Source organism: Empidonax traillii, unplaced genomic scaffold (assembly GCF_003031625.1).
Source record: "Empidonax traillii isolate 1590-97213 ecotype Southwest subspecies unplaced genomic scaffold, ASM303162v1 scaffold773:size403244, whole genome shotgun sequence".
NCBI classification, from domain to species: domain Eukaryota; kingdom Metazoa; phylum Chordata; class Aves; order Passeriformes; family Tyrannidae; genus Empidonax; species Empidonax traillii.
The window spans coordinates 229,780-257,726 of record NW_020955966.1 but is presented as its reverse complement, the minus strand read 5'-3'; the positions used below and the strand labels follow the sequence as shown (position 1 = coordinate 257,726).

Here is a 27,947-nt window from a genome sequence, read left to right as displayed (position 1 = left end):
CTTTCAGAGTGCTATTCCTGTGTTTTTATAGCTAGGCCTCACAGATATAATATAATTGGGCAGTCCTGTTGTCCTGTCATCTGTGTAGGAGCCTAAATTGAGGTGTGTGCTAAAGGCCTTCCGTCCTGTTTGTCAAACAGTTCTTCAGTACCACAGACTATCTCCTTACCTGCAATATTTTTCTAGCTTTAACCTGCAGTCAGTTATGAGATTTGGTTCAGCAGGGACCATCTGTGCTACGTCAAAGCAATGCCTATTTGATTATATTTAGCATAGGATTTTTGATTGGTTGGTTGGTTTGTTGTTTTGGGGTTTTGTAATGCTAGAAACATACACTTAGGAGTAATTAAGTATATAATTAACATTGTAATATTGTGTAATACAAGTAAGTGTATAACAGTAGCCTTTTTACTCTACTGGTAAAAGTAATACTTAAATCCCTGACCACTTCTTATGTTAAAGAACTTTAAAAAGTTAAATGGTTTTATTACTGAAAAGGAATAGAATACTTTTTTACTTGAAACTTTCTGTGCAAGACCTTATACAAAAATACAGTTTTTTCTTGTTCTGCAACTTTTACCATTTCATAGAAATTTTAAAATTAATTGCAGGATTTTCATAACCCCATTAATTTGAATGCCTTTTCCAATTAATTTTGTCAATGGATCATGTATGATCTAAGAGAAACATGTGAAATAGTACCTAGATATGCATCTTTGTTTAATGATGGGTGTTCTTTCTTTCAGAAGGTGATACTCTTTTACAAAACCTCCATACTCGTCCGGAAAGGTTTACAAATCACATAAAAAACCTTGAAAAAGAAGATACTTTATTGAAGGAAGAAAGCAGTACCTATGATGATATTGTTTTTGTAGATGTTATTGACACGTACAGAAATGTTCCCACCAAACTGCTGAACTTCTACCGATGGTAAGCTGAAAATAAAGTGTTTCTCTTCAGAATGTTGCTGTCTGTAGTGCAAGATGTTCTATAAAATGCATGCCTTATGTGATTTACTTCATCAAGTTGTATTTCTCTCTCGCAATTTTGGGTGCATATAGTGACTAAAATTACCACAGCTATAGTCTTGAATGCTGACCATTGGTGCCTCAAGTAAGCACAAGCTGGCAAGACAGGCTTCTGCCCTAAGAGTCCAGGTGTGAAAATTGTCGTGACTCCTTGTAATTTCTTTTAATTTGGATCTAACTGAAAACTAGCAGCTTTAGTCTTTCAAAGGATGACTTTTGGCCAGTTTGAATACTTAACTCAGTGTTTCCATTTGTGGCCATTGCATCTTGTCCTGTCACTGGACACCACCGAAAAGAGCTTGGCTCCAGCTCTTTACGGCCTCCCTTTAGATATTTATACATTAATGAGCTCTCTCCAAGCCTTCTTTTCTTCAGGCTGAACAGTCTCAGCTCTCTCCCCTTTCCTCATTGGAAAGATGCCATCTTGATGGCCCTTGCTGGACTCTGCACCCCGTATGTCTGTGCCCCTCTCGTACTGAGGAGTCTGAGACTGCACATGCTGTCTAGATGTGGCCACACCAGTGCTGAGTTGCGGGGAAGGATGGGAAGCTTGTGTACAGGGGAGACAGAAGGTTGATGGGAAGAATTTTCATAGTGTAACACATTGTCTATGATTAATAAGTGATTACCTCTAATTTTCAGTTATTTCCATTACTCTGAGGCAACTGTTTCAATGAACTGATGTTGCTGTGGAGTAAGAAATATAGTTTACAGTTGTAATTTAGCCAGAATTCAGTTTAGTTGCTTGCAAGATTATTCACGTATTTAACAAATTTCACGGTTATGAATGAAACTGAAAAAGTGAACCATGCTTTCAGTTCTAAAAGTTTAAATGTCAAGACTTAGATCTTCATGATCATTTCTTACAGATTAGCAATACTTCAAGATTTAGTAATAAAAAGCTTTAAAAAATGCCTTTCTTGTTACGAGAAATTACCCTTAAAAGCAGTGTTTGTAACCAACTCAGCCATGATTCCTAGAATCTTTTTTTGTCATTTTATGAGTGTCAGACATTCAACTATTGAAGACATTAAAGATTATATTTTTCATATTTGAAGGGTGCTTTTACTGAGAAAGAGTGAGTATGGATTTGCTTCCACAGATGTTTGTTAAAACCTACAACCTTCTCATTACATTGAACTGACTGTCTCATCCTGAAAGGAAGCTACTGATGTGCAGCCAGTGGCTTTTAACAGCTGTGCTGCCATCACCAGCAAGGATTCATATCCTCCTGAAGTCAGATTTAAGACAGATTCATTAATAAATCCACCATCTGTCCTGGAGAACAAAACTTTGTTTTTTTCAGGTCATGCACAAGGCCATGTTGTAAGATTATCCTCAGACGCAGCTGCATCTGCTTTCTGTAGGACAAGCAGTCAGTCTTGGTTGATAGAGAAAACATTTAAAAGTCAAGGGTAGGAAAGACATTCCTTCCCTCTTCCTTCTCCTTCTGCTTCCCAAAAACTTTTACAGAGCCTTGTATTGTGTATCTGTAGATTGTGGTGTGTGGCTCAGCATCTCATCACTTTTCTTTTTGGCTGCAGGACAGTTGAATCAACGAGTTTTGACTTGTTGCTGAAGACAGATGACGACTGTTACATTGATTTGGAGGCTGTTTTTAACAGGATAATGCAGAAAAATTTGGACAGGCCAAACATTTGGTGGGGAAAGTGAGTTTTTTTTCTTAACTTGTCTTTAAGAGATACCATGTCTTTAGTGAACATTTTAGTGATTTAAGTCTAATTTCATGTGGGTTCCCCTTTTCTGCCTAAGGGAGCCAGTTAGAAAAGGCAGGACCTTTTGTATGTGTGAGAACTTTGAATCTTAGAAGACAAAAACCAGTAAACAAAATTTTCTTTATGGTCTGCACTTTATTTTGACATCTGTGAGTGACAGGCTACCCATTTTTGCTGCTGTTTGAAATGGTAGATCTGATCAATGAATTTTTGAGTGAACTTTCCCAGCCTGTATCATGCTTGTGAATAACATGGGGGATCAAAATAGCCCACATCTTCCCTTCCATTCATGGAATTCATTGTAGCTCTGGTATAGCATCCAATACAGCAGAAACTCTACACTTCTATAACATTCAACGTAGCATAATGGCACAATGGCCCTTCCTGTTGCCATCTGCTTACTGAAGAAAAACAGGCCTTTGCAGCTTTGCTTCACAAATCTGGTACTGACTGTTGCTTACTCATAAAGTGATTTAATAAGGTGTGTGGTCAAGTGTGTGTGAAATAGCTGGCTCTGTTATTGTTATCTCAAAGATCTGTAGAGGTGACATCTTCAAGTGTAAATTCTCTAATAGTCACAGTCCTCAGCTAAGGCAAGTGTGAGGTGTAGGGAATGATGCTGAAATAATTATGGAAGTATAAAATGATTAGCAAAGCAGGTGCTTCTCAGTCTGGAGGGGGTTGCACCCTTCCTGCTGTGTAGAGTGGGAAATACTGAGACTAAAGTGAATTCAAGTATCAGATATGACTTCTATCTCTTTGGTTCTTTAACATGTCAGTTTACACTGGGAATGTGCAGAGCCTGATAACAGATCTGCCACTCAGCTGTAATTTCTTCCTTTCAGGGCTTTTGTCTGAGCTGACAATTCTTAGTAGCTCATGTCTGAACTCAGCAATGCTGAACTTGTTTGTAAAAAGGGGAGAACCCGCTGCACTGACACAGTTATGCCACTTATCTGTGAGCGCATGAAGTATTTGTAAGGCCAGGGGAGTGCAGTACCAGCCTGTTCCCGAAAAGGAAAAGCAGGATGCTTCTGCCTGCCTCACATGGCAGTTTGACAGGGTCCACAGGGCCACACGGCGTGGCAGCAAGCTCTGCCATGCTGCCTGGAGCTGGGAGTTTGTCTGGAGGGACTGCAGACAGAGCACTACTGGCTTCCTGCAGGCCTCTGGTAGTGGCCTCTCTAAGTCTTCCTTAGAGAACACCACTGCCAGGAAGGTTTTTTTCTAATTCAGCAATGGCAGCCTTTGAACATCCACTTTGTTGAGTTCCATTTGGAAGATGGCTGAGAGAAGGTACATTATTGCTTCCTGGTTTTTAAGCAGCCACTAGTTTTATCAGGAAAATGGGTTGTGTAACATCGCTGTATCTCCATGCCTGCTGGAGGCACTGACTTTGTGTCATGTTGATTAACCAAAGGGGTTAAGTAACAGGACCCGGATGTGTTATAGAACATAGGAAAGGATGCATGTGCTTTCCTGGTTCAAAACCCCAGCAGCAAGGTGCAGCATGCTGAAGAACTGACTGTGTCAATATTGGTTTCTGTTCTGAGAACTTTCTCCTATCACCCAAGATTGAGACCAAACAATAGTTACGATTTTAGCACTTGTGTTCAATTAGATGTGTGCCCTAGAGAAATGAGGCTAGGAACTATAATTAGGATCACCTTCTACTTCTTCCTCTTAATATTGTTTGTTATCAGTGTTACTTCGACTATTAGCAGTGTTTGTAGGTTCCACAGAGGGCTCTCTGTAATTATCTCATATCTAACATGGTCTTCAGTTTCAGACTAAATTGGGCAGTTGATCGAACTGGGAAATGGCAAGAGCTGGAGTATCCAAGTCCTGCATATCCAGCCTTTGCTTGTGGGTCCGGCTATGTCATCTCCAAAGACATTGTTCAGTGGCTGGCAAGCAACTCTGAAAGGTTAAAGACGTACCAGGTAATAAAGAGTTGGTTCAGGTTGACTGTCTTAAACTGGTCTTGACACAGCGTGTACTGAATGAGTTGGAAAGGACATTGCTCAAGTGTTAGTGTTGGGTTCTCCTGGCTAATGCTGGCTTTGGAATTTTTGTGGTCTCTACGCTTAGTGCCTGTTCTAGGTCAAAACACAGATGTTAGATGTTTTGGACTGAGAACCTTGGGAGCTGTAATCTTTGGTTTTGTACTCTGTCCTTCTAAGAACAGCATATTAACACAAGAAAGCTGGGAGGATTAATTTAACAGCCCTTAAACAGTCAGATGTAAGTTATTGTAGTACCATTCTTTACTGCCGGTACATGATGCAACTTATTCCAGGTCACCAAGTCATGCTTTATGCCTTCCTGGTGCTAATATCTGTATTTTTTATTTTAATGTGTCATCTCAGGGTGAAGATGTGAGCATGGGCATCTGGATGGCAGCTGTAGGACCCAAGCGATATCAAGTAAGTCTGAAGGAATTAATTGTCTGATCCCACAGAAAAAGATCACCTGTTCCAAGTAGCATAAAATAGGGGGAATGTTTTTTCTTTAAAAAGAAATTGAAACAACCATTGAATTAAAATCCAAAGGGGGAAAAAAAAAAGTCAAACAAAATTTGAAGATGTATTTAAAAGAAAGATCACAAAACTGCCACAAACTACCTGCAGACCCCATCCCTACCCCTCAGGTTCTCTGATCTGATAATATGGGGACCTTTGTGTGCAATATTTGTTGCTAGAAACCATGAACACCCGATTCTTGAAAATTGCTGGGGACTAAATTCTGTGTAGGAAAAACTATTGAAATGGTTCTCTCTCCAACAGGATGGTCTCTGGTTGTGTGAGAAGACATGTGAGAGTGGCATGCTGTCTTCCCCCCAGTACTCTCCCCAGGAACTGAGAGAGCTCTGGAGATTAAAGGAACTCTGTGGAGATCCATGTAAATGTGAGGAAAGATGATGGACTTGCCTTGGAAAACAGGGTAGTGTATAATGATCATGGAAAAGTGTACATTTTGATTTATTCCTGGAACAATGAGAAATATTAAGGTACCTTTTAATGTTGGGTTTCAACTTAAGTATAACAATATTTGCACATCCCTTTTGATAACTACAAGTGGACTGATACTATTCATTTTCTATAGTATAGATTGATCTGACAAAAACCAAAATGTTTAAGATAAAAAAATTTCCTTTTTATATAAAGGTAAAGACCTACTTGTAATTAATAAATGCACTTAAGAATGCCAACTAGCCTGTCTTTTGTAAATTAAAGAATTACTGATTTAACTCAGTATAGAGCAGTACCAGGATCCAGTGGAGAGCTGTGCTCAGCATCAGGGCATCCGGTAAGTCTCACTGCAGCAGGTTCTGTGCTGTCTAAGGGGGTGCCCTCGTCTGTGCAGGGGCTGGGACAGCAATGGGGTTAGGATTTATGCTTAGTTTGTTTATACAACATTGTCATTTTAGGTAAAAACACTATCAAAGTTTGCTTATACCAAATCTTCAAGAACTGCAAACTTAGGAGGGATTTCTGAGAGCTCACTGTGTTTTTAGATATGAATCTGAGGTTACACAAGGGAAAGTAAAGTAAGATTGAGGAACAGCACACTAAAGAATGTAAAATAAGTAGCATTGCTTTGCATTGTGCTGAGAACTTGTTTATACTGTGGTATGTTAACACTGTAGGGTAGAATAAAGGTCTATCAGATTTTGACTTTAATAGTCCAAGGCTGTGCAGGTACTTCTAAAATTACTGCTGGGTTTCCTTTGCTTAAAGATGGCTGGACGTAGGTGGAAACAAAGAGCAAGTAGCCTCTCAGTGCAGCACTAATCTTGTCTTGTAAGCAAAGAGATCACAACTAAACCCTGTACTCGGTTCAGTAAAACAAATTCTCACCACTGCAGTGGGAAGGCAGTATAAAATCTTGGCAGAAAGGTGACATTGAGTTTTATTTAGTTGAAGCATTTAAGTACTATTTGGTATCTCTCAAGTAAGAGAAATGAGCAGATGCTTTCAGGGAGGCTGATGATTGGGTCGAGGAGCTGAAAGTACAGTTGTAAAGCCCTCTGGTGCCACATGTGAAACTCGTGTTCGCCCATAGGTGTGTTCAGGCACAGGCTGTCCATGCTGCCTGCGGGCACTCCGTCACTCTTCTGCAGGTCCTGTGTCGGCTTTTCCTTCAGTCTAGCAAAAGAGTCCCTTCTTACCACCGTACTAACACACAGTCTCCACTTTCTATTGAGTAAAACTGCAAAGGCTTTAAGTCATTGTCTAGTTCAACTTCTTTTCCTTCCAGCTAGAATAAGAAAGGAGAAAAAAGACACCTCTCAGACTTAAACTGAAATCCCTTCATGTAAACCAAATATACGTCAGGCAATTGCAGTCAGGGAGAATCTGTCATATTACAGGAATGAAATTAGGTCCTAAATTACAGCATGAAGACTGCCCTCCTGAAGTGAAATGACTTTCCTTAGGTAGTATTTTGGAACATACTATTGACCTTTAGCAGCATGAAGTATTTTATTGCTGAATTACCCATTTTTAACTTACTTTAGAACTTTCGTAGGACAGTTTCAGTTCTGAACCAGGAATTTTAAATAGGCGATACAGCAGTCCTTTGACCTTCTGAATAGTCATAGACTCTGTCAAGGGGAAAGAAAGAAAAGTTATTAGTTATTAGCTGCCACTGAGCTGCAGCTAAGGACCAGTGTTTCACTTTACTTGCTTATAGCAACAGTGAAAGGCTGTATTGCTGCTTCAGTTCTAACACTGCAATAACGTCTTTGGTACCTGAAATCGTAACTGCTAATATCAAGTTGAAAATTCTTTAATCTGTGATGGATACAGCAGGATATGCTACTGCAGTTTAAGCGCTTCGATCCCATATACCAAATTAAAGTGTTACGGCTTCATAACTTCCCATTTTTGAGTTTGTGTTTCTCCGTGCTAAACTAAGTGACCTTTGGGACACGTACCAGTCACGTTCTGACTACTTGCATCTGACAACTGTTCCTTGAAGTTTTCATTACCAGGAATTGGCTCTCCCAGCACAAGTAAGCGAATGTCACTGTGGAACTAGTGCCATTCTTAGGGATGGTGTAATAGTATTAGTCCCAAACAAATTGTCAGCAGAGTTGTTTATACAATGAAGTCAGTAATAGTAAGGGATATTTTTTGTAATGAATCTTGAATGAGTAGATGTAGTTTGTTCCTGAGGCGATACCTGTGTTTGCAATAGATATGCTCAATATTTTGGTTGAACTTTCACTTCTTTTGAAGCTTTATCTCAAGGCACAGCAATAGCGAGTTATTCCTGTAATACCACATGTTGTACTTAGACAAATATTTTTCTATCGAACATTTTTGTAAAAGCTGTATCTATCTGATTTTATGCAACTTGTGATAATAAATGTGATTTTTATTTTAGAATAAAGCTTAAGTCTTTTTTCTCAACTCCATCCGGACACATCTTTCCAAAATATCAGCTTGATTTAGAACAGTCTTATTCATTCTAGTCTCACTAGAAGCACTAAAACTTTAAAAGATGATAGAAGATAAAACTTGATAGAACTAGATTTCTAACTTAATGTATTACATCCTAGACCTCGGTATCTAGATCCGCAGACTACGAAGTTGCCTCTTGGGACTTCACGTTCTGGTTACTTGGCTAACACATCCACCAGATTTAATACCAGTTAATTAGCCTTTAATTGCCTCAAACACATTAATGATGAAACCAGCAGCAGAGGTCATAAGACAAGCATCAACTTTCAATCTTCATGCTGGACTGAAAGTAAGTATGAAGGCCAGGAGAACAGTGACTTTTTCAAACCGTTTCTACTTTCAACGTTTCTTTATATGACAGAGGAAGGCCTTTAGGAGCTGACAAAGCCAGAGGCAGCTGCCATTCTTTAATACAGTTATTTGAAAAGGAGCTACAAAACAACTGCTTGAACACAAGCCAAGATTTCTTACCTGGTAGCTTTTTCTCTACTGGCTTCTGTTCAGGTTTCTCAGGACACTTAATTGTCAAAGCTTAAGGAAGAACGGTGAGGCATTAGTGAAAGAACAATAAGGCTGTTCTAGCAGGAGCACAGTCTTTCCAGTCTGTTTTTATAACAAATTGTTTCCCTTAGCTCAGCCTGATCGTCTAAAAAAATTAGGATGTAGCCTGCATCTGAGCAGCTAAGACAGCATTTAGTCATTCTCTGAAAAATTAAAAGGAATTTTATTAAAATAATCAAGTTTTTATTCATCTTTGGTAAATTAGGGAAAGTATTTAGAAGTGATTCCCAGATGCATAAGATGTTTTTTCTGGTCAAAAGGAGTATTTACCTAAAAATGCTTAATGTCTATTTTGGTTTATTTAAATAACCGGTAGTGGAATGGAAACTGCTTATTCGGTTTAAAACAGGCTTTGGGCCCTCAAAAGCACCATACAAATAGATTCTAAGAACATTATTAGCCCAGTTCTTTTACAGAGATTAAAAGACTTATCCTTGAAAAAAGGTTTATATTACATATAGCCAACTAGATTCCTTGTTCTATTTAGTCTTCCTCCTAAATGCTTTAGAATATAATGCCTTGAAATACTGTTTTGCCCATGGAGTGGAGAAAGGTTCTGTTCTTCTGTCATCTGGGAAACACAGCTACATGACTTTGCAAGTCCAGTCTATAACCTAGATTAGGTATACTGATGGCCTCAAATACCAAAGCTACCCATATTTTTCTTATCTGTCCTAAAGTTAACAAGTTATAAAGAAGACAATACCAGAAAACAGTGCGGTTGAGGTTAAACCTCAGATGTCTTCTGTATAGAAGCCATTCAGATGTCAGAATGGAGTATCAATTACCTCTATTCTTTATTGTCATAATTAATAAAGTCATTTGGCTTGGGTTGAGGGGGAAATAGAGAGTACACAAAAGCAGGGATCTAGTCAAACTCACAGTTCAGGAAAGCAGAAATACAAACTGGAACTCTGTGACATCTCAAAGGTTTTTTAACCTTTTGTCCTCCATATACACCCAGGAAACATTAAGCTTATAAAATATTCTAAATGCAGAAAGAACAATTTTGACCATTTCTGGCCTCTTACTCAGAAGCTGATTTTTCAGAGTCAAAGGCTGTCGTCCCTTCAGTTCTCCTTCTTCAGGTGCACCATATTCTGTGTGAAGGAAAGTGCACATAGACATGAACCCTTCAAGACTAAAACTCAAGAGAAGACTTAGGAGCACTGTGGTGTAGGATCAGGCATGAGCCTGCTGCCTCATTTCCCTCAGCACAGGAAGTGTTGGGCTGCTGCAGCAAGCACTGCTGCAGACATGACCTTTGATCACCTGCCAGAGCATTTGGGACACGGAGGTGCTGCTTTAACGTCTCCACTTTGGAAAAGCCCCAGGTGAAGAGAGCTACTGCCTGCTCACCAGCAGGGGTGATGCTGCTGGGGCAGATGCTCACAGGTGTTGGGATCTCTGAGGGAGTGAGCCCAAGCTCCTGAGGCACAGTGCCCTGAAGGGTGCAGTGCTGTGCAGCTGCCCCACGGGAGCAAAAGCCACTCACGCACAGGCCTGCCGATGCGTGGGCATTCCTAAGGCTGTAGCAGCACATGGAAAAAGCACCAAGGGGCAGAGAAGTTGAAGACAGACCAAAACGGTGCTGCCACAGTGCCAGAATTGAGGAAATGCTACTTTTACTGTACTTGTACTCACTAAGACAGAGTGATGGGTATCTGGGATGGGCAGCAAGAAATTCTTCGCTTGGTTTGTTTTTCTCTGGGTCCCAGTGCCCACCAGCTTCTAACCAGTCATTTCCAAATATTTTGCGATAATCAAGCTCTGCTCCTCTTCTTTCAGCAGGAAGGATCTGTACTGACACAGAAATGGCACATAATGTAATTGTATTGACTTTCCAGAGAATAAAATCAAATTATTGACACCGACTCCTTGGTATTACTTGGTATTCAGTGTGTTTAACAGTACCAAGAACCTTACAAACCATATCACCAAATACTGACTGATCCATATTCAATACATTTTAGAGCCATTAAGAATCCTACAGCCCCTAAGTCTGTGCACTGACTGAGCCATAAATGAACATCAGAGCAATGATCTTGCTATATATGATGACACAAGGATGCTTTTTGTAGCTGTAGGTTAGACACTGCTTCTGCTCTTCTTCATGATTGATAAACATTTGCTGAAGGTTTGATTTGGTTAAGATAATGATATTTTTCTACTGTGGAAAGGAAGCATTGGTATTGCTGTCACTGAAACAGTGCGCCTTTTTTTTTTTTTTTAAGAATATAGTTTTTTTTAATAGTCCTTCAACTTCAACACCACACAGGCATTTGAAAAAACCACCATTGACCCACCTTATCCTAGTCCCCACTGAGTTAGCAACATTCACAGAGAGGGCTTGGTCTTGTAGCCCTACCAGCTGCCCCACTGATGTGGGTCATGGACTAGTTGGCATTTTACTTTTCCTGCATGCAAAAAATCAATAACCTTAAAAGAAACTGAAGACACTTCCTCGGGCAGTGAATTAATGTTTTTCCCCAGACTCATGCAATTTGTTGAAATATCACATACCTCGCAGTTGTTCAAAACCTCCAGCTGACTTATCTTGGCAATAATTAGCTGTATCAGGGTCTCTGGGTTCTTCTCTGTGTCCATGAGAGGGTTATTGTTACACTGCAGAGACCGCAAACTTGGCAGTTTATGAAGCTCATTGATAGATGACCACTGAAATGGAAGGGAACAGTCTTTTGAGGAAACATAAAACGTAACTTCATTTCAGAATAATACATGGTAATGCTGACATTTCCTGTACAATAAACATGACTGAAAATATTCTTCTGATCATCAGAACCAAGTACTTGTATTCTGTTCATTCACCTGAGGGGAGCACTGCACTACATTTAATTACAAACAAAACAAGGAGCAAGTCAGAATTTCAGATCATTAGAATTATGAGGTAGCAGAGGGATATGGCTAGCTACTATAACCAAATGTTTAACTGACACGTTAAGAAATGTTTTTACACTTTTAAGTGATGCCTAATTGTTAATCAAAGTATTCAGTAGTTATCTCAGAATCTTACAACCAGATAAGTTTAAAAAGTGAACTGCAAGTTATTTTTTAACAAAGATACGTGTATTTACAAAATGAGAAACTACCACAATGTAACTTACCTGTGATATTTTATTGTCATTTATTGCAAGGCGTTTTAGTGAAGGAAACATTTTAGTCTTGCATCCTAGGAAAAAGAGTAAATTGCCAGACAACAGTGAAAACTTTAAATGGACTGAATTATAAAACTATAAATAAATTACTTCTTTTACATACCAAATCCAGCATCAGGAAAGTGTATAGAAGATATGCCAGTGTTTCTAAGTATTAGCTGTTCTAATCTGAAATTTAATAGATAAAGTGATCACTGTATGTGGCACAGGAAGATTTTTTGTAAAGAAATACTACCTAATTTTTTTTCTTTTTTATAAAGGCCTACAACTTTTGACGTTGTACATAATCACTGACAAATGAACAGCAGCCTCACAGACAGTTCCCAGACTTCATCAGTGTTCAGGGAATAAAATTTTCTCTGAGTAGGTGCAACAATTTCAAGCTTTCAGAATGGCTCCTGGATTTAAAATGTGTGATTTAAATCACTTGTGGCTATTTACAATCATGGATGCCATTTTTGTGTTCAGTGAAAGATGATAATTCTGCACAGTAGCAAAATGTGGTAAAATACCTTTGTTTAATAAGTATAAAATGAAAACCTAATAATACACAGCTTAAGAATGTGTTACTATGCAACAAAAGGAGAATTATATTAAAATAGCTCAACTAAATAATGCAGTTACTCTCCTCAAGAGGGCAAAATGCCACTACTTCAAAATCTCATAAATCTTTCATGCAACATCAATACTATCATATTTCAGTCAACAAAGACTATGGAGATGAATATCCAGGACAAAGAATTTCCAGCAAATTTGTTTACAGCTACCTGGGGAGATGTGCTATTAGATGCAGTTGATTTCCATCCAGTAACTGGTTGTCTGAAAGGTCTAACAACTTCAGGGTCTTCAGGACATTATCAGGCCTGATACATTGGGGAAAAAAAAAAAAACACAGAAACACAGAACATTTAAAGTTATCAGCTAATGAAAACACTAGTTTCCTAAGTATATAGTTACATGCACATAATCGTGTACATTTATAAATGTTTTGAAGTACATCACGTGAAGTTTGCATCAATTATTTTACAGCTATGTCACAGCGATGTGTTACAGGAATGTAACTTTATGTACAACATAACTTTGTGGTACATCACTCACTGATGATTGACTGACTTATGTTACTCACCTTTCCAAAACTGTAATATTATTACAAGAAAGGTACAACTCTTCAAGTGCTGGCCATCCTTGAGCACAAAGAAGAACCTAAGAGCAAAACTTTATTTAATATAACAAAAAATGGGAAAAAATATTCCAGAAACTATATTTTATGCAAATTTGCTCTCAACACGTTCAGAACAAGCTGTAGCTCCCAAAACCACAGAAACAATTATTAAAGATTTCCTAGTCTTCCCTTTTGTCCACATGGCTCTCCAGTGCCTGGACATACCAACACAGATGACATCAAAAGGTTTTTGCAGTCACAGGACTTACAGTCCCAGGCTTGCCCTTGCAGCTGAGATTGTGTGACCTGGAGACCGAGTGAATGTCATTCAGTGGGCTGCAGTGACCGGGTTTTCCCTATGACAAGGTGAGGAAATGGCAGTACAAACTCTGCATATGGCGTAACACAGAGTCTTGTATGCAACTGTGAAAATGTCAAAATTTGTTCAGTTTTAGGACACGGAATTCCATAAGCACTGGCACTGACTGCTTTTCTACAGATTTGTGCCTGCATGTGGCAAATTATTCTTTTCAGTGAGTTTCTTCTGGTGTGTATTCTCCAGAGTCAAACTAAGTGTGAGCTCATCCTGCTACTCCTCCCTTGGTTAGGAAACTTAAAGGGGCTCTTTCATCCATCTACATCCCTATTTGCTGCGAATTTGTAGGTAGTAAATTATTTTTAAGCCCTCCGCCTCTTTTCAAAATGTGACTGTAACTGACTAGCAGATTCAGAGTTTTTGAGATGCAAGAACACAGACATACAGGTGCACAGTGCACAATCACCTAAAGCTTACATGAGGTTACAAAGGTTACAAGAAGTGAAGTTGAGAGGTCTGGACAATCCAATTCAATTTGTTATGTTTATAGTTAACCCGTTCTCCTACAAATGTCCCCTGTCCTTGGCCATTACTGCCGTATGTAGTCATACAGCTGGATGTATATATATAACTGTCTCATTATATATACAACACAAAGCGCTAACACTGAGATCTCTTCAAGAGGCAGCACATGATTTGGGGCTCAACTGCTTCATGCACAAAAATATGAAACATCATCCTGCTGCCATATCTGCAACACACAAAAACTTACAAAGTCAGATATAACGACTTCTCCTGCTCCAAAGCAAGAGCAGGAAACACCAATATTTTATCTCTCTAATGTGGATAGTGTTTCTCCATGTCAACAAGACATACCAAAATAGTTATCTACTGGTGGTGAAGAAGCATGACAAGAAACCTGCAGAGTCAAGAGAAATGAGATGCGCGTTCAGCAACAGAGAACCTTTGGGGGATTCCTCCACAACAGTCCTGTGTTGTGATGGATGGATGGAATATAAAAATTGCACAAAACTGAAGTAAGAGAAGATTTTTCAATAGATTGACCAAATGATTAGAAAATTGGCAAAACCAAATGACAGGTCACATCACAATTTTAAGAAACTCAAATTGCCCAGTTCTCAGCTTCCACAGAAACAAAAATTCACAGATCTGACACTGAATTAACACTCAGGAAAGACTGGAGGCTTATTGTGGAGAGCTGGTAGGGAGGCTGTAACAAATAGCCAGTGGAGTAGCCACTGATCAAAACCAGAAAAATGGAAATGCAAGACCTATTACAAAAGAAATAAAGATGACAGAAAACAAGTGTCTCTAAGTCCATGGTGCTCCTGCATTTTTAGTCTCTTTATCCCAGGATGCAAATAATATAAATGGGAAAGGTACAAAAAAGCTAAAAAAGAATCAAAGCTATGGAACAGAGAATAGCTGTTCTCAGTTACTGCCATATAAAATATTGGGACTCATTAAATGAAATTTTTAGGCAGCAGTATAAAAAACCAGAAAGGGTTAAATTGAATGTTAAAAGATGCAGACAGCAACATTTTCAAATGGGTTCTTAATACAGTTAGATAAATCATGAAACAAAAAAATCCACAAAGTTTAATTAAATAGAGATATACAGTCTCAAGCTCATAAAGACACACAATTCCAGATTACAAGAAGCTCTTACCATATGCTTACCCTTTGCCTAGAATTTTTCCCAACTACCTGCTACTTGCTAGTGTCAGAAACATGATCCTGCACTTCTGTTCTAACACAGATTTTTCTTTTACCCTGTGTAATAGTAGATTATATTATGAATGTAAGACCTTAGTTGGAAAACTGAATAACAAATGTAACATGATTTGAATAAGAAAAAAAAAGGTTTTAGAACCATAAATATGAATTCTTTACACTCAAATGCATGAATTCCATTTCTAAGTCAGTAGTTGCAAACTTCAGGATATTTTACAGGACATTTTTCCATCTTGAAGGTTATATGTTATGTTTTGAACAATCAATTATACAGCAATAAGCTCTTTTACTGGTATACTAATAGAAATCTCAGATGTATCTAGATATATGCAAATAACACAATAATGAAAGAACTTTTTTGAAAACTGATGTTCAGGACATGTAAATGTGGAGATGTGTATAACTGCATAACAGTTAAGCATGTCCCTCTACTGTAAAAAATATTTCAACACAAAGGAACAGATAAAAAAATCCCAAAATAAATCTTCTCTTTAAAGGACAATACCATATATTCTTACATATGACAGTAAGCTATTTGGAAATGCTGTTCACCATTAAATTGCTTTAGCTTGAATTAAAACATTTTTAGGACTTCTAGACTTTGCTTGTATTCAGATTGACAATCAGTGTATATCTTCTCTTTTTCCTGGATTACATTCATTATTATTTTCTATTTAAAAGTTGACCTTTCAAGTAACTCTCCTTAGAGCTTAAGCACTAACATTTTCAAGTGGTTTGTTCACAGAGTACTGATGTCAGGTAGGTCCCTTTATTTTTTCCCTTTTGTTTGACTACCCTGAAACAGCACTTTTAGGCACAGGCTTACGTCTCCCAGCTTATAAGGGAATGAATTGGAACAAATTTCAGATTTATAAAAAAGATTTCTGAGCCAAAAAATATCTTTACAGCAGTGATGAATCGTCAGTCAGAGCAGAGTTTCAACAACAAACGCAAAACTTACGTAATTTTAAATTGCTCTGACTAACCTGGGGCTTCTCTCTGAAATTTAGTTACCCCTAGAGAAGTCTAATCTGCCTGCAGCAATGGCTCCAACCAGCCTTTTGGTCACTCCGGGATGGAGGAAAGCTGCTGGCAGCTGCCAACATTTTAAACAGCACAAGGCACAGATTCACTCTGGTGAGTGCTAGATGACATTTAAAGTGTTTGTAGCCACTTAGTTCTTCCATTCAGTTCACCATTCCTACTGCCACTGTTATGGAAGGATTATCAGCTGTCCTACCATAAACCCCGTGGATGGTTTAAGAGCTCAGTGAATGGACACTAAACAATAATATAGCAGGGATCATCTTCAAGCCCTGCTGCAAGACAGGAGAATGAAGAAGCTTCTTTCTACTCAAATCCCACTTTTACTGGATAGTGACTGGCAGCCAAAATATGAAAATCCACGTCATTTTACAATGCAGTACTATAACACCTGCCCCTGAGAAATCCAAATAATAGTCCAAATAATGCAATTCCTAAGCCCCATCTCTGAAAAAGGCCCACTACTAACATATTTGACAACCAGACTTCATTCTTAATAAGACATCATATAGAGGAGAGTCATTTAAATGTTTGCCTGTTTCAGCACCTAAAAGGCAGAGCTTTGTTTATTCTGTGCTCTGTGTTGCACGCAACCAAGCATCATGTATTTCAAGAATGTGAAAGGTATGTGGAAAGATACCAAGCCAATCTCCTGTTGATGCACAGTGATGCCAAAACAAGTATTTCTTGTCATATTGATGTATTCTCTTTCCGTTTGCTTTTGTTCTATTTCACGCATAAAAGTACAGATAAACCTTCAACAACTACAAGGAACCAAAAGTTTTCACTTCGACAATTATACTCCAACTGCTTTATCTTGACTTGGCAATTTACAGATGTAACTAACTACATAACTAGTGCAATTACCCCACAGCATCTTTTCTAAGGATGATTACATTTCAGTAGAATAATTTAGTGCTTAAATATTTATTGTGCCTTCCTGGACTCAAAACCTAATGGTATTAAATAAAAACAAACTCAGGAAAGGTTATTACCTCTGTCCATGTTATTTCAGTTTGATTAAGTGCCAGAATCTTCAAATTTGAAAATGCACTGGATATAGAAGTTGCTGTAGATGGAAATTTCATTTTGTTTTCACTGTATAAAAAGAATAATTATTTGCATAAAGAATAATTGCATTTATTTAACTTACTAGTTTGGAAATACATATAAAGAGAAAACCAGTTTACACCAAAAAAAATTTAAAAATCACTGCAAAGATGTCATAGATTTTTAAATATAATAAAATATACTTCTAGCTATATTCAACCATACTCTTTCCTAATTTACTTTTCTCCTTCAGGAATGCAGATTTGTTCATCCGTGGTCTCTTCCTCTCCTTTTTTTCCCCTAAGTTTTGAACATGAAAATTATGTTTTTCATTAATATTAAATGAAACCAAGTCAGATTTTTGGGATCAAACTCCTTAGTGTCAAAGGAAAATGAAGAGCCTACATGACTATCCAGATGTCAGTAAAACAAAAGTATGTAAAATCCACTCTCAACGGCAAAGTATCACTACAAAAAAAAAAAAAAAAAGATAAAAAGATTCTCAGATCTGCAGACTTCAAATCATTTTTCGTTACTCACCTCTAAACAGCAGTTTTTATTTCTTACCTAATCTACCTGCCTGTCCTCATAAAAATCTCTCAGTGTAGTTCATGCTTACTTATGGGTAAAGTTTCCACATAGAGCTGGTGGATGGTTAATCACTTTTATTCTTCTTCCAACATTCCATGTACAAAAAAATAAAAATCAGTTGCAGACTTACCTTCTAAGGGTCTTTCTTTTTTAAACAAACAGAAGGTCAAAACAATAAAAAACTAATTGAGACTGTGTCAGTTTGTAGTTGTAAGCATCAGATTCCAGCATCAATCTCATTTTGTTTTCTATTTTTTTCACAAATAACTTATAAAAACCATTCAGTCTAATCTACACTTCTCAACAATGAAAAACTGAAAAAAATATTCTAGGTGAATTAAAATAAATTCTCTGTATTCTCACACATGCTGATAACAATAAATCATGATATGCTCTAGGTAAAGTTAGATTTACAAATAGCACCCAGGTTGCAAACAGCTGTTCAGTGCTAAATAGCAAAGAAAATGGAACACCTACAACTTTTTAAAAAAATACATTTTTGCAATATTAACTATAACAATAAATTAAAAACCCCAGTGGTTTAGGCTACTACCTATTTACAGACTTTAATACATTGTGTTAGTTCATGCCAGAAGATTTTTCTGGCATGTGCCAGTTATGGTGCATAGGTGTGTACTAGAAATATTCTTTATTTTGAAATTATGTTGTGAATTCTTTCTTGTTTTGATAGAATTGCAGCTTTATTTAACAACATCCTCCCTCCTTTTCCAGTGTCATCACTGTACGAGAGATTTCCCCCTAGATCTGTCACCATGATCCACAGTTCTTATCAGCATCATTTTAGGACAGAAATGGGATGGGGTTTGGGATACTTAACATTTGGTTAAAGCATTACTGATATTTCAGTTTAATGTCAGGACACTTGGTAAACATCATTCTTAAATAAAAATGGGCCTAAGTGTTATAACTTGCCTGGGCAGTCAGAATATATCAACAATAATAAAAACCAGATATAAAGCATTAAGACTTTAAAGAAAATGAAAATATATTTACTTCACAGTTTTTCTATGCAGAAAAAATTTTCAAAAAATTCTCATTAAAAAAAACCCAAACAGGTTTGCAAACTCAGAAGGCAAACAGACAGCTACTGCTAAACCTGATTAAAAAACACTAAGCGAGAAGTTTTAAAAGAGGTAAGGATGTGTTACTGGAGCTTTCTCAGGCAAGCTTCAAACTCCTACAGGTTAAGTCAGTTCTGCCTTGGGGGAAACTGAGCTTTAAAATCCATAGAATTAATTGTCTTAGATGTTGCAAAAGCGTGTAAGGGCATCTTATGACATTGCAAACTTACATTTCTATACTCTCTGCTTCTTCTTGCCTGTAAAAGTACTTTGAGTAATTTTTTTTACTTTCAATCTAACTGCCTAAATCTGTAATTCTGAACCAACAAGCCAATTTGTATAAAAATGATGCAATATCTTATGTTGAACATGTTGACAAGTCTCTGAAGTCCTGTAAATGTTCAATGACTGAAATCTGTATTCTATTTTTCAGGCAACTGATTTTTCTAATTTTACAAAACTCCAGTCAGCATTCATCTGTCCCAAACACTTATCCAGAACTTAGTTTTACATAGATGCTAAACTCTTAGAGTTCTAGTCTTTCCTTGAAAAGGGATGTGTACAAATATATAGCACACACGAGTTGTTTCAGAAAAAGAGTTAAAAACCCCAATAAAGTATTTAAAAACTTATCTTCCATTAAAATGAGTCTTGAGGTATCCTGTTACCTTTAGAAAGCTAAACCCTGAGTCTCTTGTTTTTTGTCCCTGTCCCAAAGGCAGAGAAACCCAAACATGAATATTTATACCTGACATTAAGTGTTTCCAGATTCTGAACTTGAGAAGCAATATCTATTACTGTCTCCCAAGATGACAGCAGATTTTTTGATAGGTTTATATGCCTCATATCTGAAATGTCACGTTAAGAAAAAGAAACTTATCTCAGATCTGAACTTCCTTTTTCAGAAATTAGAATTAGGGTTTGGTTTTGAATAAAGCAAACAGAAATAGATTACACTTGCTTGGGCTAAGAGGTACTACTGCTCAGTCACAGCAAATTTTATTTTGATTTGTGGTATGGACATGGCTTACAGATTTATAAAATAGCTTAACTTTTCAAATCCTAAAATGGATTAATTTCTGTACTGACAGGAACTCTAACCAGTCCTTTCAAATGAACAAATAATACCTTCTCTGTATTTCTGTAACATTGCCACAACACACAGTATACTGAACGCATTATTTGTTATATATTGGAAACCTCTGGTGTCTACAGAACATATTAGTTGTACTTTTATGGAGTTATCTATTCTAGGGTAAATTCTAAAAAAAAAACATTGCTGAAGCCTTATGAAATTGCAGTCACAGTAGCAATCTGTGACAATACTTGCATTTTTATCCACAATTTGCATTTCCTGTCAAAAACTGTAGACATCTACTTTTTAACTCTGCGACTATTGCATTAAACTTCTGAATATACACTACACTTTTAATCATTTTTTAATAAAAGGATACAAGTATCATTCATTGAAGTGAACACTTGGAATGCTAAAATATGTACTTTACTTGTGGTATCATGCAATGTAGCAAAAAAAGGATACTGGTACACGTTCTGCTGATTTCCTCTGTCTGACCAGCATGGCTCACTGCACACTCACGCACCGAGATATCTACCAGTTTGTTCAGCTGTCTAAATGAGAAAGAAACATCCCGTTAATTAACCTTCAAACAGAATCTTGTTAATTAATCTTCAAACAGAAACAGGTATGTATAAATACCTGTATAAATAACATCCTTTTAATACATATCCTCCCCTTTGGAACTGGCAGTATAGAGATTGCTACATTGCAGTGTCATTCTTACTTGAAAACATCTCTGATTTTTGCCTTTACATTGCTACTACAAAATAGGTCTGATTGAATCACAATTCCCACCCCCCACACTCCTCCAAAACCCTTTATCCAACTGAAAAAAAGAGAAATAAAACAGATTAAACACAGCTATGCAAATTGGAATTTAATTAAAGGTTCCAAGTTAAACAGATTTCTTGTGATACTTTTTGCAAGAGGTTCTGAGTTATTTGGGCATCCTTTGTATCACTTAGTAAATAATTTATATTAAAAAAAAGTATTTTTGACTGCTTAGTATGATCTGGGAGACAAAGGGAGAATAGTTGTGGAATATCAGCTCAGAAGGAGACTGCCACCTACTGAACAAATACATCTCTACTGCTGGAGGCCGTTAAAACTGCAATTTATTACACATCATTAAGTTACTTCCTTTCTTACCCTTCCAGGTACATGAACACGACATGAAATGACTGAAAGACCTCTTCACTAGCATTACAGTGGCTTTCTGCCTTCCTTCGCTTAGTTACAAAGTCATTAGAGATATGAGTAAACAAAGATTAAATAATACTGTATAATATTAAGAAAACATTAGAACACATCTATTTAAAATGGACCATGCATGCGTATGATGATTGCCAATATCATGATATCTGTCATTCCTCCCCAGATATCATCACCTTCTACTTTATGAAATCAAAATGAGGATTGTGAGTACTCAAACGTGACATAATCCCAGTTCCTATGGGTAAAACCTGTAAATGATGAAGCCACAATAGGAACATTTCTTGTTTCTTCCACCATAAGGCAGTTTGGCTTACTTTTAGACATATGACAATATTATATGCATGGCAGTCAGCTTCCTCTCCTTACAGTTGAAATACTACTTGACTAATCAATCACTGATAACGTATCTTAGATTTTCATAAATTATACTTGCCTTTGCTGCTCTGCAACAGAATCCATGCCAACAAATTCCACAGTCTTCGTTCCAAATACTACTGTATTCTCTGTCCCATACTGAATATCTTGCTTATCATTCAATCCATACCGATCCTTTACTGCAGTAAGAAAATCTACTCCAAAATTTGCCTTGTTTGGCCGGATAAATGATCCTCCTTTAGGATGCCTAGAACAGAGGAGCCAGGAAAAGGTGAAATATGAAAAGCTGTAGTAACAATGATTAGCCTCAAAAGTACTAATTATTATTTTTTAAAAAAATACTGGGAACCAAAGCAGTCAAAAGGCAATTCTACAAACTAATTTTAAACATCACTGTTCCCACTCACTGAGACCAGCTAAGACTTTCAAAGTATCTTTTATAGTATTTGACAGAAGAGTTCACATTGTGAGATGCCATGAGAACTGAAGCCCCAGTTCTCCAAATGTACTGACACATCAAAATTACAGTGTCAGTGACAGTATTAAAAATAACTGCTCTTTTGTTTCCAAACTCATTATGAACTCAGTTTCGCTAGAAAATTAAGTTTCTACCTATGGATAGACACAAAGTTATCTAAATCATATTACAAATGTGTCTGGAATCTTATCACAGCCTAAGGCCCATAGGAATACTCAGGATAGCCATTGCTGTATCATATTTGACTTGCATAATTCCCTTGTAATTCTAAGAGAAAGCAACCTTGTGCTTCCATCCACACAAATGACACAAGCTGCAAATTGTAGCACTTGGAACTCTTATATACCAAGTCAAACTTTTAAAATTTCTGATGCTAACTTGGTCACAATTTTGAAACTGAATATTCAACAGAAATATCCAGCTAATAATGTATGTTCTACAAAGTCCTATGAAATTTCTTGTTTTTTTCTTGAGTACTGAAAAAACTGGTGCATGACAGTTTCTTGCCATGCAATTGCACTGACATTTTCTATACAAGTTAGCAAGGAAACACAGTATCCAGGATGAACTAGCACAGACAAGTTATGGGAATAGTATCACAGAGCAGATGGAGGATTTCATAGGAGGATCAGCCAGAAAACAGCAGGAAAAAAGTTACTAGCTATGATTACCTGTCACTTATGTGAATAAAGCTTCTCAAAACAGCATGTAAACATCAAGTGGCTAATTAGCAATCCATAAGGCTACAAAGCTCAAAATTCTCTTATATAGACCCTGAACCCTATGGACCTCTTACAAGTAGATGGAATAGGCTGGGCACCATATATTCACTTCTTTTCATAAAAAAATCAGTACCGGAAATTTCCAGTGCTAGTTTCATTCATTAACATTTCTAATACTTATAGATAGAAGTATTCTCATATCCTAAAGAAGGATCTGGGGAGAAAGTACATATTATTTACTTTCAAAATATTTCCAGTCTGGTTTTGCAGTGACTAAGTTCAGAGTGCAACGATTACAAAACAAGCAGATAGGCAAACTTGTAGAGAATATAAATCTGGTATGTACTTCTCACTTTTAATAAGTATTTTGAATACTCTACATTTTTAATCCAGTAACCTTCTCTTAAGAATTTTCCTTTTGAAGTTCTTCATAGCTTGCAAACATTTGACTGGTTTAAATGTTATGTGACTCTTTCTTAATACGACTTCTGAAAACAGTAAATTACAATTTCACCACCTTAACTATAACATCTCTTATTTGCAAAGTATATCACTTTTGCATTTAATTAAGTCAAACAGCTTCAGGATTCTACCTGGGGTTCTGGAAAAAAACCCTTGTACTCTTGTCTATCTGTAATTCACCGTAGGTCCTTCTGCATGTCCATTTTCCTATCACTTTGATTCTCTCCATTTTGTCATCACTATCTCTTATGCACTCAATAGTTCTGCTACATTTTTCCCTCTGCTCTCCCCAGCCCTCTCACCAGAGCTAATCTAGACAGTCCACATAGACATCCCCCCTGTTGTACCATTATCTCTGGCATAGCCAAGCCCTTCGGGTCTCTCCATCACCATCCCCATTCCTTAGTCCATTTCTGTCCTCTCAGGTCACCACTTCTATTGGCATCTCCTTCCTCATTGTCTTTGTTAGGAGCAAGTTCTATCCTTAGGGGGAAAAGGACCACAAGGGAAACTAGCTACCTTGCCCCTTTTATTTAAGGGAAAACTAGGGTGTATTTATCTCTCAAGACTCTTTCATTTTTGTTTTGATCACAAGATCATAGGGTTTCTCTCTCCTGTTGCTATCACTTCAAAGTACTATGCATGCTTTTATATAGTATCTAACATATACTTAATACCATTGCACAGCCTACGTTTCTTTTTCAGTTCCATTCTCTTAATTTGATCTACCTTTTCAGGAACTGTCATGAAGGACAGGAAAGGGGACTGCAATGGGAACATATTTTTGGACAAAATGATTGTGTATTCAAGGAGAGAGATCACTGTAACTCAATTTTCCCTAAAATACACTGCCTGCATTAACTTTCACACTAGGGCATCTGAACTGTGCAAGCAGTATGTACATATCAAACAAATAATGTACAGCACTTGGACTGATGAAAAAGCATACCTATTAGCAATCAGTCTTCCTAACTGGGGACTAAACAGACAAACCCTAATCCAAAGAGTCATCCAGCGCTGCGTATCATGAGATGGAAGAACCTGTGGACTACTGATCAACCTGACTTAAGCTGAACTCTCAGAAGTCTGAGAACAGGGATTTTGTTCCCATGTATGTAAAATCTCTTGCAGCCAGGTCAAACACTGTATGGAAATGAAGCGGTAGAAGATACGGCCCAATTTCACTAAGTAGAAAATGTGGCATATGCCCAAGTGGGGCTCTGGCAACCAGTTGGCTCTGGTTAATACTGACTTCCTACTGACTTTTAAAATGGAGAGGTTGACCCCCAGTCTCAGAAGTCATCTTGTAGGACACTTCCTACTCATGATGCAGTAGCCTGAAGCATTACAGCCCATCTGCTGGTGTGCCCAGGGCACTTCAAAGATATTCATTAAAATGTGGATTAGTAATCAGCTTTCACTGAATAAAGAGGAAACTTGGCATCATTCTTTGCTAATGGAAAATAAAGTGGTGGCACTGCTCACCATTACGGGCACATGATGGCTCTTCATAGGCTACGGAAATGCACATGCACACTTCTCGGTACCTGAAGAGTAACGCAGGAGTACATAAACCATAACAGTTACACACTTGAGCTGTCTGACTGCAGAAGCAAGCTTCTGAGCAAGGAGAAACCTGGTTTGACAATATCAAAAGCCACCCCACCAGCAGCACATTTTTGCCTTGGCCAGACAGAGCTGCCTCCTGCTCAGATGCTGAGGTGAGCCTGTGCCCAGCAAGGACAGACAGAGCGAGGAACAACAACATCTCAGTGTGCACGCGTGACCTCAGAGGTGCTTTCTACCAACACAAGCATTAATGGATGTCAGGAAGCAGCGCAGGAATATGGAAGCTGGAGCACCCACGTCTCCCACAGGAGTTGTGTGTAGCTAAGGCACTGGCATTCCCAGGGAAAGAGAGCGTGCTAGTAAGCCACATCTCCCAGGAGAGCACACGCATACAACTGTGTGAATGGGTCTGTGGGACAAGAACCTATTGGAAAGTATACTCTTGTTTCAAAAGCTGTATACAAATTTTAACAATGTTTCAAGGCTTGGTTACTCTCCTTTCTGGTGAAGGATTGTAGAACATACTTTATTTACACATAGACTACTGCAGCTGACAGCTAAAAAAATAGCTTCCTCAGTTATTAAAAACTAAGTTGCTATTATAAAGGAAAAGAACTCACAAAAATGTCACTAGAGTATGCATTGCCATTTCTAGGTGATCCAGAGTTGATGAATGTGCTCACAATGTCAGCATACTTTGAAATATGGCTGGTTTTTTCTTTGGTTTTCATATCTTAAGAAGCTTAATTATCACCACATAATATATGACCCAGATAAATGTACTGCCATGAAATGTAAAAGTTTAGGTCATATTTTCAAAAAACTTACTATAAAGATCACACATTAAGATCACAGTAAGCAGACCTACTGATTAAGATAAGGACTACAAAAATGATCCTTTGGTAGTGAGAATCTCAAATTCAGTTATATTTTCCTCTTATGATCCTATTTTCAAATGTCACTCTGAAAGATACATTTTTTAAAGCTTTATTTTTAAAATTGCCCTAAAAATAATTTAAAAAGTCCTTCCATTGCATTTGTTTACAGTTCAAGCTACTCGATCAACTGTTTCTGCTTATCAGAATTTAGGGAGTGAGCAAAGTAGGCTTGTAGGCAAAGGATACTCATGATAAGGTTTAAGGAAAAAAAATAGAAATGTTATGGGTTTTATACATGTATATATATAGACAAAGGAATATTATTCCCTCCCTAAACAGCAGTAGTAAAGAGGTGACATTTTAAGTTGTGGGAAGGTTTTGTTGATTTTTTTTTTTAGCATCCTTTTGGGAAAATAAGGTAATCATTTTTTACTTGAGTTTCCCTACATCTTCACAATTGGTACCAGAACTACAAATGTGGAATTTATGTCCATGTGTCATGGTGGACTGCTGGAATTACTATTGAATCTCTTAGACTCCAGAAGGTCCTCTTCTGATTGGAAAAAAGCAGAGTACAAAGAACAGGTATTCTAAGAACATGTTTAAAGACCACAACATTTACATTTGTTACAGGTATATGCAGCCTCACTCAAAGAGTTGATTCTTACCTCAAGAACTGAGATCCTTTTCTGAGATCTCATTTCCTGGAAGCACATTAATGGTTGCTAAAACACCAAGAGTCTATACACATGTTTTTTTCTCATCCTTCACCACCTCAGTGCTCAGGAACTTACTGAGCTAGCACTCTGTAGTATTTAAGAGCTATTGATGACTTTTTCTTTTATGAATTCATCCAGTTACTATTTAACTCACAAACTTTTAGCTGTTGCAGTGTCCCCTGGCATGGACATCAACAACTTGCTGCAGTGAGTATCAACCCTAAAATCCTGTATTCCACAATTTCAAACATATTAAGTGCTCAAATCTTTACACTTAAATATAATTCCTGTATATACTTAAAACCCCCCCACAACTACACTATGTTTTGCATGTAGTATATGCAGTGAACATACTTAGCAATTCCACAGTGATAAAAATATAACCCAAATAGGAACTTGATATTTTCCCTAAACAAGATAAATGCAGGTCACATTAAGTCCAGACCTAAACTGTATTTGAGACAGTTAATACAGACCAATATTTCACTTTGGAATTACTTAAGGAAGGTTAGTAGGAACTACCAATTTCCTAACTAAAATAGAAGTTCTAAAACCAACTAAAGGTAATATTAATAACATCCAAAAGTCTCATTTTATTACATATATCTGAAAACATAACTCGTATTTTTTAAGTATTTACAATATTCTAATACTTGTAACCAGATTAATAACAATGCAACAGCCTCTATGGCTAAGCTAGTCACTACACTCAGAACTACGATCTTTTAAATAACAGCCAACTGATGACAGAAGGGTTTGACCTAAAAGTTGCAATAGGGCATTTTCTCATGACCATCTACTCAGTGTGCATGACATGCCAAAGCTGTGTATCAACTCACCTGCACTTGAAGTACTGTGTCCCTTCATAGCAGCCATCATGCTTTCCTCTCTGAGGATCATCCCATTCCACACCCAGCCAAATTCCTGAGAAAAGTGGTAGATACATTCAAAATGCATGGCATCATAGTCATAGAAATCATCGTTGGAAGAAAGCTCTGAAGTTCGCTTAGCTTACCCTCTCTCTCAAAGCAGGAGATTATCATCAGCTCTAAAACAAGTCAGCCAGTTAAGTCTTTACTTAGCCAGATACTGAAAATTTGCAAGGAGAAAAGATTCCAACATATTTGGGCAGCCTATTTCAGTGTTGCAGTACTGTGGAAAAAGATTTCCCTGCTGTGGCCACTTTCCTTTATTATATAATCTAATACTAGTAAGGAGAATTAGGCTCTGTCATCTTTGTGACTGCCTGTCAAATAGCTGCAGGAAGCTATTAGGTGCTACTTTTTCTTCTCCTTCACCACGTTAACCAAGCCCAGATCCCTCAACCTCTCTCCACAATACAGACGTATGGTCTGTGCCCTTGACGCCCTTGGCAGTTCTCCAAGACTCCTGCAGAGAGATCTTTGAGACCCTTGCAAGTTTAACTGCATCCCTCTTGAACTGGGATGGTCCCACACCAGATATGTTACTCCAAGTGCAACC

General features: G+C 37.5%; 2 protein-coding genes across 3 annotated transcripts in view; one reads left to right on the top strand and one right to left on the bottom strand.

The window, feature by feature from the left end:
• B3GALNT2 (beta-1,3-N-acetylgalactosaminyltransferase 2) overlaps positions 1 to 8,174 on the top strand; it is a 33,368-nt gene extending 25,194 nt beyond the window's left edge. For both annotated transcript variants that reach the window (XM_027901324.1, XM_027901325.1), the window contains exons 8-12: positions 747 to 930; positions 2,573 to 2,698; positions 4,548 to 4,707; positions 5,134 to 5,190; positions 5,551 to 8,174. In XM_027901324.1, the coding sequence (XP_027757125.1) occupies positions 747 to 930; positions 2,573 to 2,698; positions 4,548 to 4,707; positions 5,134 to 5,190; positions 5,551 to 5,685 (662 nt within the window). In that variant the 3' untranslated portion in view covers positions 5,686 to 8,174. The remainder of the gene's footprint in view (positions 1 to 746; positions 931 to 2,572; positions 2,699 to 4,547; positions 4,708 to 5,133; positions 5,191 to 5,550) is intronic.
• TBCE (tubulin folding cofactor E) overlaps positions 5,276 to 27,947 on the bottom strand; it is a 25,992-nt gene continuing 3,320 nt past the window's right edge. The window contains exons 2-16 of the mRNA XM_027901323.1: positions 27,305 to 27,389; positions 21,692 to 21,884; positions 20,510 to 20,594; positions 19,718 to 19,817; positions 17,242 to 17,344; positions 13,096 to 13,172; positions 12,737 to 12,832; positions 12,073 to 12,137; positions 11,919 to 11,983; positions 11,317 to 11,469; positions 10,438 to 10,591; positions 9,825 to 9,893; positions 8,704 to 8,763; positions 7,279 to 7,370; positions 5,276 to 7,024 (exon numbers count right to left, since the gene is read on the bottom strand). Of these exons, the coding sequence (XP_027757124.1) occupies positions 6,932 to 7,024; positions 7,279 to 7,370; positions 8,704 to 8,763; positions 9,825 to 9,893; positions 10,438 to 10,591; positions 11,317 to 11,469; positions 11,919 to 11,983; positions 12,073 to 12,137; positions 12,737 to 12,832; positions 13,096 to 13,172; positions 17,242 to 17,344; positions 19,718 to 19,817; positions 20,510 to 20,594; positions 21,692 to 21,884; positions 27,305 to 27,389 (1,490 nt within the window). The 3' untranslated portion in view covers positions 5,276 to 6,931. The remainder of the gene's footprint in view (positions 7,025 to 7,278; positions 7,371 to 8,703; positions 8,764 to 9,824; positions 9,894 to 10,437; positions 10,592 to 11,316; positions 11,470 to 11,918; positions 11,984 to 12,072; positions 12,138 to 12,736; positions 12,833 to 13,095; positions 13,173 to 17,241; positions 17,345 to 19,717; positions 19,818 to 20,509; positions 20,595 to 21,691; positions 21,885 to 27,304; positions 27,390 to 27,947) is intronic.